The 15,356-nt window shown below is 39.9% G+C and overlaps 11 protein-coding genes across 11 annotated transcripts; 6 read left to right on the top strand and 5 right to left on the bottom strand. All coding sequences in view use genetic code 12, as the record gives it.

Moving 5' to 3' along the window:
• Positions 1-201: 201 nt before the first annotated feature.
• On the bottom strand, positions 202-1,287 carry DEHA2B10450g (DEHA2B10450p; the record flags this gene model as incomplete). The annotated part of the gene is made up of 1 exon (XM_457407.1): positions 202-1,287. One exon carries the CDS (start codon positions 1,285-1,287, stop codon positions 202-204), a length of 1,086 nt encoding a protein of 361 aa, XP_457407.2.
• Positions 1,288-1,981: 694 nt separating this feature from the next.
• DEHA2B10428g (DEHA2B10428p) lies at positions 1,982-2,575 on the bottom strand (the record flags this gene model as incomplete). Its single annotated transcript, XM_457406.1, has 1 exon — positions 1,982-2,575. The coding sequence occupies one exon, from the start codon at positions 2,573-2,575 to the stop codon at positions 1,982-1,984; it is 594 nt and encodes a 197-aa protein (XP_457406.1).
• Positions 2,576-2,731: 156 nt separating this feature from the next.
• DEHA2B10406g (DEHA2B10406p) lies at positions 2,732-4,207 on the bottom strand (the record flags this gene model as incomplete). The annotated part of the gene is made up of 1 exon (XM_457405.2): positions 2,732-4,207. The coding sequence occupies one exon, from the start codon at positions 4,205-4,207 to the stop codon at positions 2,732-2,734; it is 1,476 nt and encodes a 491-aa protein (XP_457405.2).
• A 64-nt stretch (positions 4,208-4,271) lies between these two features.
• On the bottom strand, positions 4,272-5,750 carry DEHA2B10384g (DEHA2B10384p; the record flags this gene model as incomplete). The annotated part of the gene is made up of 1 exon (XM_457404.1): positions 4,272-5,750. One exon carries the CDS (start codon positions 5,748-5,750, stop codon positions 4,272-4,274), a length of 1,479 nt encoding a protein of 492 aa, XP_457404.2.
• A 1,161-nt stretch (positions 5,751-6,911) lies between these two features.
• Positions 6,912-7,439, top strand: DEHA2B10362g (DEHA2B10362p; the record flags this gene model as incomplete). Its single annotated transcript, XM_457403.1, has 1 exon — positions 6,912-7,439. One exon carries the CDS (start codon positions 6,912-6,914, stop codon positions 7,437-7,439), a length of 528 nt encoding a protein of 175 aa, XP_457403.2.
• Positions 7,440-8,303: 864 nt separating this feature from the next.
• DEHA2B10340g (DEHA2B10340p) lies at positions 8,304-9,116 on the top strand (the record flags this gene model as incomplete). Its single annotated transcript, XM_457402.1, has 1 exon — positions 8,304-9,116. One exon carries the CDS (start codon positions 8,304-8,306, stop codon positions 9,114-9,116), a length of 813 nt encoding a protein of 270 aa, XP_457402.2.
• A 668-nt stretch (positions 9,117-9,784) lies between these two features.
• DEHA2B10318g (DEHA2B10318p) lies at positions 9,785-10,597 on the top strand (the record flags this gene model as incomplete). The annotated part of the gene is made up of 1 exon (XM_457401.1): positions 9,785-10,597. The coding sequence occupies one exon, from the start codon at positions 9,785-9,787 to the stop codon at positions 10,595-10,597; it is 813 nt and encodes a 270-aa protein (XP_457401.2).
• A 197-nt stretch (positions 10,598-10,794) lies between these two features.
• On the top strand, positions 10,795-11,193 carry DEHA2B10296g (mitochondrial 54S ribosomal protein YmL38/YmL34; the record flags this gene model as incomplete). Its single annotated transcript, XM_457400.1, has 1 exon — positions 10,795-11,193. One exon carries the CDS (start codon positions 10,795-10,797, stop codon positions 11,191-11,193), a length of 399 nt encoding a protein of 132 aa, XP_457400.1.
• An 82-nt stretch (positions 11,194-11,275) lies between these two features.
• On the bottom strand, positions 11,276-11,872 carry DEHA2B10274g (DEHA2B10274p; the record flags this gene model as incomplete). The annotated part of the gene is made up of 1 exon (XM_457399.1): positions 11,276-11,872. One exon carries the CDS (start codon positions 11,870-11,872, stop codon positions 11,276-11,278), a length of 597 nt encoding a protein of 198 aa, XP_457399.2.
• Positions 11,873-12,012: 140 nt separating this feature from the next.
• DEHA2B10252g (DEHA2B10252p) lies at positions 12,013-14,214 on the top strand (the record flags this gene model as incomplete). Its single annotated transcript, XM_002770065.1, has 1 exon — positions 12,013-14,214. The coding sequence occupies one exon, from the start codon at positions 12,013-12,015 to the stop codon at positions 14,212-14,214; it is 2,202 nt and encodes a 733-aa protein (XP_002770111.1).
• Positions 14,215-14,420: 206 nt separating this feature from the next.
• On the top strand, positions 14,421-15,263 carry DEHA2B10230g (DEHA2B10230p; the record flags this gene model as incomplete). The annotated part of the gene is made up of 1 exon (XM_457397.1): positions 14,421-15,263. The coding sequence occupies one exon, from the start codon at positions 14,421-14,423 to the stop codon at positions 15,261-15,263; it is 843 nt and encodes a 280-aa protein (XP_457397.2).
• Positions 15,264-15,356: the final 93 nt, after the last annotated feature.

Below are 15,356 nucleotides of genomic sequence, written 5' to 3'. Positions count from 1 at the left end.
ACAAAAAGTTCACAAAATATCAGCTACAACTTGATTATATCAAACACCATAAATTAAACTATAAACGCAAATTAATAAGACAAAAGAAATAAAATAGTACAGGGTAAGTATTGAAAGTCGTTGAAGAGAAATTTTGCAAGTAATTTGTTTTAGATTTATCTACCTTGATCCGGAAATCTTTTTTTTTTTATATTTTCATGTTCAATCATCAGGGTTTGCCACCTGTAGAACTTTTCTAGAATAGTCAGTTTCGTCGGCCAAAGAACCGTCCGATAGTCTTCTCCTTCCCATCATTATTGGGTTTAATCTAGGGTCGACTAAGCCCGCATTATTTCCTCCTCCTGCGGCCGCAGTGTCAGTTGGATCAGTAAATGGGTTAGACATAGGCATGTCTAATGGAGACAGAGTCTTCTTGCTTCTTGACCTGCTCGTTCCTCCCACACTGGATAATCCGCTAGGCTTATCGTAGAACTCTTCTTCATCTTCTGATTCTTCGTGACTATTACGGTGTCTGATGAAAAAGAACGCTAATACCCCGAGAAGTATAGCACCTCCTACACCTCCGACAACACCTCCCACAATGGCCCCCACATTGGTTCCTGAGTCCTTTTTGTTGGGTTCGCTGGAACTGGTACTTGTAGAAGAACTAGAAGAGGTGGCTGTAGCCGAAGGACTCCTAGTCTCGGTTTTGTACACAACTCTACCACCTTGTGATGACAGTTGGGTCACCACCGTAGTCTGGGTTGCTGCTTCAGAAGATGAAGAGGATTCTGATGTAGTGGTAGATTCTTCTGATGACAGTGATGATGATGTTGTTGTTGTGGATGATGATGATGACGAAGAGGATGAAGACGATGTCGATGTTTGGGTTGCACTAGAACTGCTGCTAGATGATGATGATGATGATGATGACAGTGACGAAGACGAGCTCAGACTGCTCGAATCGCTGCTTCCCAGTCCTTCGGAACCGGCACCTGCGTACAAACTGTATACATTTTTACCACCACACATTTCCTGTCCGTATCCATTACACTCCACATTACAGCTCGACGAGCTGGTGGAGTCCGAAGGCTTCAGCTTCAAACAGTAGCACTCACCCCCGTTTTTTAATGCAAACCACGCATATTCCTCACACTGGTCCGAACAAGTCGACGAACTGGCATACTGTTCCGATCCTTTACTCTCTGCGATCAGAACCGACGAATAACACCCTTCCGAGTCCATCGCATACACTAATCCTACGGCGTAACACACCACCGCCAATCCTGTCAATCCTATCGATTTCATTCTGTATGTCGTATTTGGGTATTTCAAGACACTTTATCAATGTCAATCACGCTAATAGCCTTCTGGTATGTTCCGGCGTTCTTATATGCGCTTGTATCGTTCTGCTTGGGTTTATATCCAACTCTAGCACGAATTTAATTTATAATAGCCGCTTTTCTGCTCTGCCCAGTCTATATTCAATCTGGGGTACTATTTATCACCTAGGGCTGTCTTAATCACGCCGATAAGTTCTGTAACTAAAAAGAGTGTATAAGTTCAATATATCTATACTAACGAAAGACCGATATGTTAAAAAAAAAGGCTAATATGTTGCCTTTGAACCCACTATGTATCAAGTTTTATTAAAATTCTCCCTGCACTGATTTGAAACTTCTTCAGCCTAAAATCGCGTTTTTTTTTCTTTAGTGTTTCTACCAAAAAAAAATTTCTAGTGAGACGAAAAGCAATTACATATCTGGGTTTATCCCTTTGGCGTGGTCTAGAACTGGCATGAGATACCCGGTTCTGTAGGGCCTATTGATCTACACTGGCGTCGAGATGTCGAACGGCAGATGAATGTAAAGTCGTTCGTACCGAACAATAGTTGGTGCACTAATGTGCAACGAACGTCTAGATACATTGTACTAATAGTGGTAGCGTATTGTAGGAGTGTGTTGTGTGTTGTAGTGTAATAGATATTGCTCTTATTCTGCTATTATCCCGAATGGGATATATACCTAGCATAAATTGTATAAGGCCACGATAATGCGTGTGGGTAGTAGTTGTACATGCAAAGAATAACGAGTGCGACAATTAGAATAGGTCTGGCTCGTGCTACACACCCATTGGATTTGGTGTATTTATAGGTCGTGACGGGAAGTGGTAGGCGTAGGTCTTGGATGGCAATTTTGCTTCCATTTTTAGTGTTTTTGTCGTTTATACTGTTTGCACCAACAGTATCATATACTAATTTTTCATTCATGGTATTGGGGGAGTAGGACGCATGGAAGGCGGTTGGAGGCTCTGCATTCACGTCAATAGAGTGAATGCGCGACGATCCAGGTCGCGACGGGCCTGGGCAGACGCGAGACTCGCCCGAGAGATGGTCTGGGTTCGTCGCGGGACAATGTCGTGGATGTCGTGGGAGAGTTGTCTTGTGAGACGACTGAGTGTGTGTAGTTGGGACTGGCACTGAAACAATGGGTCGTTGATTCGCTGTCGACGGCCGACTAGTGGGTTTCGGGGCCATGATTGCTACCATTCTGGTTGACGGGTGGCCTTTACGCGAACTTGGGTTTACCATGCACATTCTGGGATGGAAAAACTTGTGTGACGATATGTGACTGTATGGTGACGTTAATATTGACGTTATATACCTATTTATATATTGGCCGACGAAGCGTAGAGGTAAACATCCGTATTAGGCAGTCAGTGCAGCCGTTGGTCGCATCGGGAAAAAAAGTGCTTAAGGGTGTGCGGATAACGTTTTCACCATGATGAGTCCCATTATAGAGTCTATTACCCCAGTGGCTGCAAGAGCTGTGATGCCGGAGTTCGTATCGTAGGGAGGGCTCACCTCGACCACATCACCACCCACCACATTGATACCTTCCAAGCCGTCCAAGATCGACAAGAGCTCGCGTGCGGTCCATCCTCCGACTTCGACGGTGCCAGTTCCCGGGGCACTGGCAGGATCCAATACATCTATATCCACCGAGATATAAACAGGGTTAGAACCTACGGCCTGTTTGATGGACTCGACAATATGGGCTCTGCCCAAGTTGTCGAGGTCGCGGGCGGTAATGGTGTTGAAGCCGCAGTGATCTTTATCGTGGTGCAAATCATAGTGGTAATCGATGTAGGGTGCGCGCATCCCCAAATGGAAGCACGAGCCTTTATTCAAATACCCCTGTTCGGCAGCATAATGAAGGAATGTGCCGTGATTGAGAGACATATAGTTAGTTATGCCGCCACCAAGCTTCTTGGGATCCCAAGTATCGATGTGCGAGTCGAAATGGAGCACAGAGAGAGCTCCGTAATGCTCATACGCTGACTTCAATGCCATAAGTGTCACCGTATGATCTCCTCCCATGGTGATTATCTTGGGCTTGTTTCCGCTTGTATGCTTGTGAATTGATCTCTGACCCCGGTACAACTGATTTAAGGCTATCCTGTTGTCAAACGGCGTCATGGGGACGTCTCCGCAGTCGATTATGCTGAGGTTGTGGCTGCGAGGGTCGTATGGGTTTATTTCTGTCATGTTGGTGTTAGGATTGCCTCGACCTCTATCTGGAGACACGCCTCCTAACCGTTTGCTAGCCAGCCTGATAGAATCGGGTCCAAACCGAGCCCCAGGCCTGAAAGAGACTCCTGTGTCGAATGGTGCTCCCACTACAGCAATATCGATTTTTTCGTCGAATAATTTAGGGTCAAAGCAATTGAAATGCCTGAAGTGACCGTAGGTGGTTATGCCCCCAAACAAGTTTCTTGCATCGTCATAGATGTCTGACGTGTCGTCGTCGTTAGGAAATTTCACCATAGGTCTGTATTTCTGGTACGATTCATGTGATTTCTCGTAGTATACATCATTGTGCTGCTGGTGCATGTTTGATTTTTGTGACAGATGGTACATATCAAGTACCTGTTGGAATGAGCCAATATCATTAGGATCAAACTGGCTCAAGTCAATTGATGATTTTTCTGTTATCTTGTCAAATTTAGCATCTCTCGTTAATTCTCCTGTCTCAAGCAATTCGTGCTTGTAATTTTTCGATTCCTTAGATGCGACTAACTCTCCGTATACCGAGTCCATAAAAGTCTCCTCGTATACCCCTAGTGCCACACACAATGCAACTGAGATCAATTGCGTTATTATTGCTACCTTTTTGTACGTCATTGTATACTTCTTAGATGGACGAAACCAAAAAATTGCGATCTCCATTCTCTTATATATTCAAGGGTGCAAACTAGCGGCACCCAATTAGGAATGTATATGCGCTATATACTTATCTATACATATTACCGAGAGTAATTGCTTTAACTACAGTATAATCATCAATACCGTATAAAGAGCCTTCTCTACCAAAGCCTGATTCTTTGACGCCTCCAAACGGCATTGCGGCGTCAGTGAAAAGACCAGTATTCACCGCGACCATACCAGATTCCAAATATTCGGACATAAACCAAATAGTGTTCAAATTTTCAGAGAATACATACGAAGCCAAACCATATGGAGTATCATTACACCAGTCCAAGACCTGTTCTTTGGTGTCGAATTTCAGTAAAGCTGCCAACGGGCCGAAGGTTTCTTCCTTGACCACTACCATTTCTTGTGTAACGTCCTTAACTACAGAAGGAGCATAAAAGTTTTTACCCAAGTTTGGTAACCTACCTCCTTCAACTAACACTTTAGCACCTTTTCCAACAGCATCCTTGATGTGTTCTTCTACTTTTGTAATAGCTTTGTCGTTGATTAAACATCCATGGGTAATTCCTTTTTCTAAACCATTACCAATTTTAAATTCCTTCACCTTCTCGGTGAACTTTTCGCAAAATTTATCGTATACACCACTTTGAATATAGAGACGGTTAGCGCAAACACACGTTTGTCCCAACGATCTGAATTTAGAAGCAATAGATTGCTCAACAGCGAGGTCCAAATCGGCATCGTCAAAAATAATAATTGGTGCATTACCTCCCAATTCCATTGACAATTTCTTCAACGTAGAGGAGGATTGTCTCATTAACAACTTGCCTACTGGGGTGGAGCCTGTGAACGAAATTTTTTTAATACGAGGAGATTCGCAAAATTCCAATCCCACTTTAGGGGTATTTTCGGTAGATGCTAACACAACGTTAAAGGTACCCTTTGGGAACCCGGCTTTTTCAGCCAAGTAAGCCAATGCCAATGATGAAAGCGGAGTCTGACCGTCTGGCTTCAAAATAGTGGTACATCCAGCAGCAAAAGAAGGTGCCAATTTTCTTGCTCCCATAGCTGTGGGGAAATTGAATGGACATAACAATCCAACTACACCGATTGGTTGTTTGTAAGTAATCACTTTGTTGTTATTATTAGAAGGCTGGATAGTATTACCATAGATACGCTTGGCTTCTTCGGCAAACCATTCAAAATATGATGCTGCATACTTGATTTCTCCTGTAGCATCTGTTAAACATTTACCATTTTCCCAGGTCAAGATTTTGGCTAAATCTTCGATGTTTTCCAACATGAGATCATTCAACTTTCTCAACCATCTAGCTCTGTCATATGCATTTGTCTTCTTGAATGTTTTGAAGGCCTCTTCGGCTTTTTCGATGGCAAACGCAATCTCTTCTGGTGTCTGATCCGGCAATTCGACAATCTCTGTTTCAGTCGCTGGATCAATCACCTTAAAAGTTTTGGTCGATTTTGATTCAAACCATTCACCATTAATGTAAGGTTTTGTTCTGATTAAGTCTGGGTTATTCAATGTTGGTTTAGACATGTTTTGAAGATTTATTATAGAAACTAATAGAATTGATGGTAATTAGTGAAATATATAGTTATATTTCTCTTTTGGTCCGCGCGGTATCGCCGAATTAGGTAAAAAGGTGGGACACTATAGTCGTTGAACCTCTAGCCGTTTACCAAGATATAAACGGCTAACCATCAGTTATAATATAGTAGGTTATCGCGGCTTTCTCGTTTAAGAAGCTTCTTCTGAGTTGAGAGATATTAGTAATTTTGCAATTAAGTTGCAGCTAATGTAATATGGTGTATATTTCGCAAAAAATGGTAAATTTCGCTATTAACAGAAGGGAATGTCTAAAGCATGTGCATGACACTAGTTCAACACAAGAATTAGTATAGATGTTTACTACAACATACGGTAATGGTATAAAAAACGGGTTGCAATAAATTATAATTCGATGGAATTCTTACTCATTCATAGTTTCACGTTCTCTCATTACTCTCAAAGCTACACTGTCTGCTTTTGCACGATACCATATAAAGATTCTTAACGCCACTTGACACCTTGGTTTTCGTTACGTTACCCCAAAGGTGCAAAACAATAATTTTACTAATATTACAATTCAAAAGTTTGATGACTATTACATCTGACTAATGTTAATTATGCCACAAGACCGTAATACCTTAATCAACGTATACGATTTGTGCGCATTATTTGTAGACAACTTGACTTGACCTTCCAAGAAATTTCGGAATTTTTAAATGAGCATGGTAAGAATTAAAGAATACTAAACTTGCTACACGGAGACTGTAGTATCAACTTTCAATTGTAAATCCTACTGATTCTGGGTTTTTTCGTATCCTATAGGTAAGGAGCCTAGAAATAAAAACAGCCGAAGAGAGGAATGCATAAAGTAACTTTTGATCCGAATACCTACGATGCCTAATGTATTGTAACTGGATGACAAATTTTCCGGGTTAACTATACTTTTACGGATCGGGCATAAAGCGGATAGATTGAATTCGAGTGTTCGGCATGAGACTAATTTGATTTTTGTCCGAAGCGCTCATCTGGAAACGGACATTAAATTTTTTAATTCCGCCTATCACCCTAAAGCCCGTCCATATAACTAATCACAAATATATATATACAAATTGCCATTTGCTCTATATGTGCCATTTATGATACCTGAATATGAAAAATAGGTTTGACAGGATGTTATTGAAATCTAACAACACTTTAGGGGAGATTCAAGCAGGATTCATGAAATTGATCCCCATATATACGCCGAAACGGGTAAAGACGGCCCAAATAAAAGACGGACCTACCAAAGAGAAACAAGTAATAGGCGGAACGACGAACCAACGCGATAGTATAGAACTGGAAGTTGTGCTGGCCAATAAAAATAGGTCGAAAAGGAAGTCAAGAAATAATTCGGTGAGAGTTGTAAATAGAAGCCAGGCAAAGACCATGTCCTCGCTGCAAGCATTAAGAGGTGCACTCGCACCGAGCTCGAATGGAAGTCTATCTCCAAGCTTAAGTAATGGTACCAGACATTATTCGGTCGCCAGCGACCATTCAGGCCCACCTTCGCCGTGCCTGGAACATGAGATTCTGCCATACACTTTAACGGTTGATGTATCTGAATTTCAGCAAAGGCTGTATACACATGCTCCGAGACATCATTCCCTGATGGATACTAGAAAAGTAAGATTCAATTGACTCTTGATTAGTAGTGTTTCGGAATGAGTGGCTGCAATTTACGTCGCGGGATGGGTGTGAAATTCGCACGGCTGTATCCGGAATTTGACAGACATGCAAATTTATGACCATTATGACTGTTTTGACTTATGACTTAATTATTTATTAGACAAATTAAAATTTATCTATTAGTATCAATCAATGTAGCTCAGCGGTGTAGGTAGGGAATATGGTGATGAAATGAACAACACGAAATTCTATTCTATAATACTAAGCATGATGATAGGTTCAGATTAGATTTCTCTACTTCAGGAATCGATGTACAATATCAGGCTGCGAGTGAAGGAACTACTGCAAATCACCATCAGTATTTCCACGAAGAGCAATTGGTGCAAAATACTCAAGTAAAATACTCAGACTTTAGGTCAGATTCCAGGTCAGACTCCAGATTTTGACTCTTAGCTTAAGTGTACTAATGTAAAGCCTTCACATGACCGTGAACAATAGAATCTCACAACAGGACAATAGAGTGAGATATTCTCCAGGAGTTGGGTGCGAAGCGAAATTCGATTTTTGCACTGCCAACTATAATACTGTCTTTACCATTACACTGCCTTAATTGCACTGCCTTCCTATAGCGATTGAAGAGGGGATTTCATTACATAAAAAGAAGTCTTTTTCACAATAATTGGAATTTAGAGATTAAACGAACTATTTCGGCTTATCCAACTTCAAAAATAGCTTTAGGTTATACATTTCGTACTAATATTATTTCCAGTTGATATTCAAGCAATCGTTTATTGAATTCAAAGTTGACTGTGCTAAAGTAGTATACGAATTTAAAACTAAAACCTAATATACCAAGAAGAAATAGTGATATTCAAGATGCAAAACCAACTTATCTTTTTGATAAGCATATTAATATCTGCGGTTGCAGTTATGGCGGATATGGAATTCACAGCGCCTAAGGCAGGTAAGACGTTTACCGCTAGTGGTGGAAAAGTGTCTGTGGAGATTAAGTGGGATGATGATGGTTCAGATTTGAACTTTAAAGATATTGAGAAATATATTGTATCCCTTTGTACGGGTCCGAATGATGATATAGAATGTACGACTATTGAACAAGTGACAGACCTGACGAAAAAGTCATACACCGCTTCTATTGATGCATCAGAGTTCCCAAATGGATATTACTACTTCCAAATGTATAATACATATGATCTGGGAACGTCTATCTTATACACAGATAGATTCCAGTTGAAGGGCATGGATGGTGGTTCCAAGACCTTTGGATCTACAATGTCTTTATCTGTGGCTCTTACAGCTACTGGTGATGCACCAGCTGCTGCCACTCAAGGTGGTGATACAAGTGTTGATTCTCGTTCTTTTTCCATCTCGTATACTAAGCAAACCGGTAAGACGAGGTATGCGCCAATGCAAACGCAACCAGGATCTACTATTACCCATAAATCTATGACAAGAAGATTCGCAACGAGTTCGTACTCTGCTTATTCTACCTACAAGAAGTCGCCTAACGTGATGACCACTCTTACCCCTGGCTGGGATTACACTCCAGCCTCAAAACCCAATTATGCTACCGTTGCTCCTTATCCTAACACCGCCTATCCTGCGAGTGAAATAATCACTGCGACGGCCTCTTTAACATCAGCCGCTAAAAAGAGAAGATGGCTCGATTAAGGATGGTCTAAGGCTAGATGCGTTTCATATTCTTTTGCAAGGAACCACGAAACATGATGATCAGCTCTGTTACATGTTGTGATGGCATTCTCTATTTCGCAACCTACTGTAAATACCACAAGCTGCGAATGAACGGACTACCTCCACGACTAGTTCTGCCAAGAACAGTTGGTGCAGCTCCTTTGATTTCAGATGAAGTGCATTATACAGTGAACAAGAATATCAATTGGAAAATAGGAAGGACCAGGCTTATTTATTCTAGTAGGTAGAAGATTTTGTGCGAACCATCCAATATTAGCGAATAATTAACATGCTTCCATATTAGGAAGTCTATGGACACGAAAAATATTTTGATCCTTGCACTGCCTTACTATCGCGATTGAAGAAGGAATTTCAATACATACAACGAAGTCTTCTTAGCAAATAACTAGTATTTTGTTGTTATTCATACGATTTAGGCTTATTAGAAATAAAAAATAGGTTTAAAGTGATATCCCGGTTTATTTTACTTACTTTACATACCAATTTTGACGTATAAGCTCCAGTTGATATTCAAGCAATCGTTTATTGAATTCAGAGTTGATTGTGATCAGGTCTATATATAGAAGTATTGAATACGAATTTGCAAGTAAAAATTAATATATCACGAAGAAATAATAATATTCAATATGCAAAACCAACTTATCTTTTTGATAAGTGTATTAATATCTGCGGTTGCAGTTATGGCGGATATGGAATTCACAGCGCCTAAGGCAGGTAAGACGTTTACCGCTAGTGGTGGAAAAGTGTCTGTGGAGATTAAGTGGGATGATGATGGTTCAGATTTGAACTTCAAGGATATTGAGAAATATATTGTGTCCCTTTGTACGGGTCCGAACGATGATATCGAGTGTACCGATCTTGAGAAAGTGACAGGCCTGACGAAAAAGTCATACACCGCTTCTATTGATGCATCACTTTTTCCAAATGGATGGTACTACTTCCAAATGTATAATACATATGATCTGGGTATTTCTATCTTATACACAGATAGATTCCAGTTGAAGGGCATGGATGGTGGTTCTATGACTTTTGGATCTACAAAGTCTTTATCTGTGGCTCTTACAGCTACTGGTGATGCACCAGCTGCTGCCACTCAAGGTGGTGATACAAGTATTGATTCTCGTTCTTTTTCCGTCACGTATACTAAGCAAACCGGTACGAAAAGATATGCGCCAATGCAAACGCAACCAGGATCTACTATCACCCATAAATCTATGACAAGAAGATTCGCAACGAGTTCGTACTCTGCTTATTCTACTTACAAGAAGTCACCTAACGTGATGACCACTATTACTCCTGGTTGGGATTATGATGTGACCTCACTACCTAATTATGCTACCGTTGCTCCTTACCCAAACACTGCCTATCCTGCGAGTGAAAGAATCACTGCGACGGCTTCTTTAACATCAGCTGCTAAAAAGAGAAGATGGCTCGATTAACGATAGTCTAAGGCTAGGCGCATTTCATATTCTACATGTTTCTGTTTATTGATTTTATATATCTAAATCGTAGTAATAAAATTAATTCTATTGACACGCTCATTTTTGTGTAACATTAATTTATTCTGCTGAAAAGCCGATTATAAAATTTTCAGGCTCCAGTATGGACACATTATAACAGCAACTGGAAACAAGACATGATATATTTGAAGACATTATTAAACGTTATAGACAACTCGGGAGCTCAGGTCGCTGAATGTATTAAAGTTTTACGTCACGGGCCTAGAAATTTCGCTAAAGTTGGTGATGAAATAACAGTAGTCGTTAAACAAGCCAGATCGATGAACAAAGAAATAACAGGCCAATCTGCAAATAACAGAGTGAAAAGAAGAGACATATGCCGTGCTATAGTTGTTAGAACGAAATCACCTTTCATTAGACCGGATGGTTCAACGGTGAGATTCGATGATAATGCCTGTGTCTTGATCAACAAGAATGGTGATCCATTAGGAACCAGAGTTTCTTCTGTCGTTGCCAAAGAATTGAGAGAGTTGCAATACAATAAGATTGTGTCATTGGCCCCAAAAACCTTTTAGAGAAGCGATGTTTTCTACTTTTAGTTCATGTATATATACCACAATAAAATATTAGTGACATTTATCGAAAATTGTGTATTTATTATGTGCAAAATGACCCTATACAGCCTTCTATCAGAGAAATTAGTTCGTTCATGTGTGTGGTGTTGGTCTTGTTCATGGGTATGCTCGACATCAACCCGTTGGCCGAGTCCAAAACATCATTGAAGCAGTGGCTCAAGATGCCTAAATTGTGCCCATTTGTATGCAAATAACCCTGTAGCTGAGATACTGCTTCGTGTGGTGTTTCAGTCCTATGTTGGTTTTCTATTGCTGTTAATGACTCGAATGTATCTTGAAGACTATTCTCTCGTTCCTCTACTTCTCTTTGCTCTGAATATGTAGTTGCAAGTTTTTCTTGAAAAGTATTAAGCAAGCCATTTAAATGCATTCTAATGTCCTCAAGTGTTCCATTAAGATCGGTTTTTTCCTGTACTTCGTTTATACCTTCAGATATTGATTCAAGTTTACTTGATTTGTCGTCTATGATCCGTTCATGATCCAGAAATAATTGCTTCAACTCATCAATTTGACTCATAATTGCTAGCTCATTCTCATCCTTCTGGTCATTTGTTGTTGATGGAGGAGTTAGCATCACTGATGTTTCTTTACCAAGATAAGCTCTTGTTAGTCTTCCCATAGATCCATATACGAGCGTAACTGTCAGAATATAACGCGTATAATTTGTCACTAAGTTTGTGAATTTTTTCGTGAGTAATATGGAAAATGAAAAAAATTGGTGTTCTTTAACGATTAGTCTAAAGATAACTTGAATTAAAGATGTCCGCTGTTGACGCAGTTGAAAAGAAAGTCGAAGACTTGTCTGTTAAGGATGGGGAACCAAAAAAAGCTCCACAAAAGCCTTCCAGAAAGGAAAGAAAGGCCGCAGAAGCAGGCGGTAAGGGTCCAGGTTCTTTGTACTTGGAACCACAACCAGCGTTTATTGATTCGCGTGTGAAGCTTTTCGATGAATTGAAGGCTAAATATGATGCTGAAGTCGCTAGCAAGGAACGTAAGCCAATTCAAATCACTTTGAAAGATGGTAGTGTCAAGGAAGGTACTTCGTATGAGACCTCGCCAATGGAAATTGCTACTCTGATTGGTAAATCGTTTGCGGAAAGACAAGTTATTTCCAAGGTTAACGGTGAACAATTATGGGATTTGGAAAGGCCATTAGAAGGTGACGTCAAGTTAGATTTCTTAGATTTTGAACATCCAGAAGGTAAATCCGTTTTCTGGCATTCTTCTGCGCACGTTTTGGGTGAATCTTGTGAATGCCATTATGGTTGTCATTTGTCCCACGGTCCTCCTACTGATGACGGTTTCTTTTATGATATGTCTATCAACAATGGTGAAGGTGCGGTTACCCAAGCTGATTTCGGTAACTTAGAAAAGGTTTCTACCAAGGCTATCAAGGAAAAGCAAAAGTTCGTTAGATTAGAAATGACCAAGGAAGATTTGTTGAAGATGTTCAGCTACAATAAATACAAAGTCCAATTTATTAGCGATAAGATTCCAGATGGAACATCTACCACTGTTTACAGATGTGGTCCATTAATCGATTTGTGTGTTGGACCTCATATTCCTCATACCGGTAAAATCAAGGCTTTCAAAGTCTTGAAGAACTCCTCTTCGTATTTCTTAGGTGACGCTGCCAATGACTCTTTACAAAGAGTTTACGGTATTTCGTTCCCAGATAAGAAATTAATGGATGAACATTTGAAATTCTTGAAGGAAGCATCAGAAAGAGATCACAGAAGAATTGGTAAGGAACAAGAATTATTCACCTTCAATGAAATGTCTCCAGGTTCTGCTTTCTGGTTGCCACATGGTACCAGAATTTATAACACCTTGACTGATTTGATGAGAAAGGAATATAGACAAAGAGGGTACGACGAAGTTATTACTCCTAATATGTACAACTCCAAATTATGGGAAACTTCTGGACACTGGGGTAACTATAAGGAAAACATGTTCTCCTTTGAAGTGGAAAAGGAAACATTTGGTTTGAAACCAATGAATTGTCCTGGTCATTGTTTGATGTTCAAATCTCGTGAAAGATCATACCGTGAATTGCCATGGCGTGTTGCTGATTTCGGTGTTATCCACAGAAATGAATTGTCCGGAGCCTTGTCTGGTTTGACCAGAGTTCGTCGTTTCCAACAAGATGATGCTCACATTTTCTGTACCCAAGAACAAATTGAATCTGAAATCGGAGGCGTCTTTGATTTCTTGCAAAAAATATACGGTGTTTTTGGCTTTGAGTTCAAGATGGAATTGTCTACTAGACCAGAAAAATACGTTGGTGATATCGAAACCTGGAATAACGCTGAAGCCAACTTAGAAAATGCCTTGAATACTTTCTTGGGTAAGGGTAAATGGGAATTAAACCCAGGTGATGGTGCTTTCTACGGTCCAAAGATTGATATCATGATCAGTGATGCATTGAAGAGATGGTTCCAATGTGCAACTATCCAATTGGATTTCCAATTACCAAACCGTTTCGAATTAGAATATAAGGCTGAAACTAATGACAAGTCAAACACTATTGGTAGACCAGTCATGATTCACAGAGCCATTTTGGGTTCCGTTGAAAGAATGACTGCTATCTTAACTGAACATTATAAGGGTAAATGGCCATTCTGGTTATCACCAAGACAAATCCTCGTTGTTCCAGTTGGTGTCAAGTACTTTGAATACGCACAATCGCTTCAAAATAAATTAAACAAGGAATACGGTTTCTACGCTGATGTGGATGTTTCTGGTAATACTTTACAAAAGAAAGTTAGAACCGGACAAGTCTACAAATATAACTTCATCTTCATTGTCGGTGAACAAGAACAAGAACAACAAGGTGTCAATGTTAGAAATAGAGATATCCAAGAAGAACAAGGTAAGAATGACATGGTTAAATTCGATGATGTTGTTCAACAATTAATCAAATTAAGAGAAGAAATGAGACAAGACAATAAATTAATTTAAATACAGCATGTTTATACATAGTTTTTAACATTTATATTATATAATTTCCTATATATACACTATATCATTTAAATTACATTTCGTTCATTGCTTATTTCGGGTCGAGTTTCTTCTGTACTCATTTGTGCGAATAGATATTTCTTAAGGACTTTCGATTTCTTTATAGTATCATTTAGTCTACACATTTACATATATATTAATTAAAGATGACAGACGGGAATCCTCAAGACAATGGTACTGTTTCAGTACCAACAAATCAGAATGATAATCCATTATTACAAAAATTGACTCCACTGCAATTTGACGCTAGTATTCGGTTCTATGAAGCTGACAAGAAGTTGAATCCGGAAGACAGGGGAGAAGTAGCTAGCGATTTACAGTCAATCATGTACAAAACTGCATTCATTGGTTATGGATCGGCTATGGGTAACTTCTTCTTGCCTACAATCATCAACAGATTTCAACATCCTTCGTTGCCAAGCACGCCTACAAATAAGATAAGGCCGCTTATTCACAAACCATTCCTTTCGTTCTTGATTGGATTAACAGCATTGCTTGTGACTAACCAACAGGTGGCAAAGTATCAATTCTCCCAGAAAATAGACTCTTTGGAAGCCGAATCAAGTAAGAAAAATCAATTAGAAACTTGGAAAGCAATGGATTACCATCAAGCTAGCTTGTTTTTCCTCTATTACAGGAAAACAGCTGAGAATCCATCATTTGCTGTTAAGGATCCTAGAACCTTCACGGAACAGTCATTGCATGAAGTACGCTACGATCCTCCATCAAAGGACCGTCATTTTACGAGAGCATTAGGAATTGGCCACGAGGACAATTCAGAAAAAGGTGCAATGTCCCATTGGGACCAGATACGTATTGCCAACGGATTTACTCCTAGTCAGGCTCCAAACACTCCTGAAAATGGTCAAGAATCATCACCATCCGGTTTACCTACAGATCCAGCCAATGACAACACCAACTACGAACAAGAACAGGCAAAACCTGCCACTGCTTGGGATGCAATTAGACAACAATCCCGTAAGCCATAAATACGTCTTTATATCTGTACATACATCAGTTTCATAGTCCTACGTATTTAGTTCTATAATATAGGGTCAGAGTGAAAATTACACAAAATTGAT

This window comes from Debaryomyces hansenii (genome assembly GCF_000006445.2).
Source record: "Debaryomyces hansenii CBS767 chromosome B complete sequence".
NCBI classification, from domain to species: Eukaryota; Fungi; Ascomycota; class Pichiomycetes; order Serinales; family Debaryomycetaceae; genus Debaryomyces; species Debaryomyces hansenii.
This window is presented reverse-complemented; position numbering and strand designations above follow the sequence as displayed.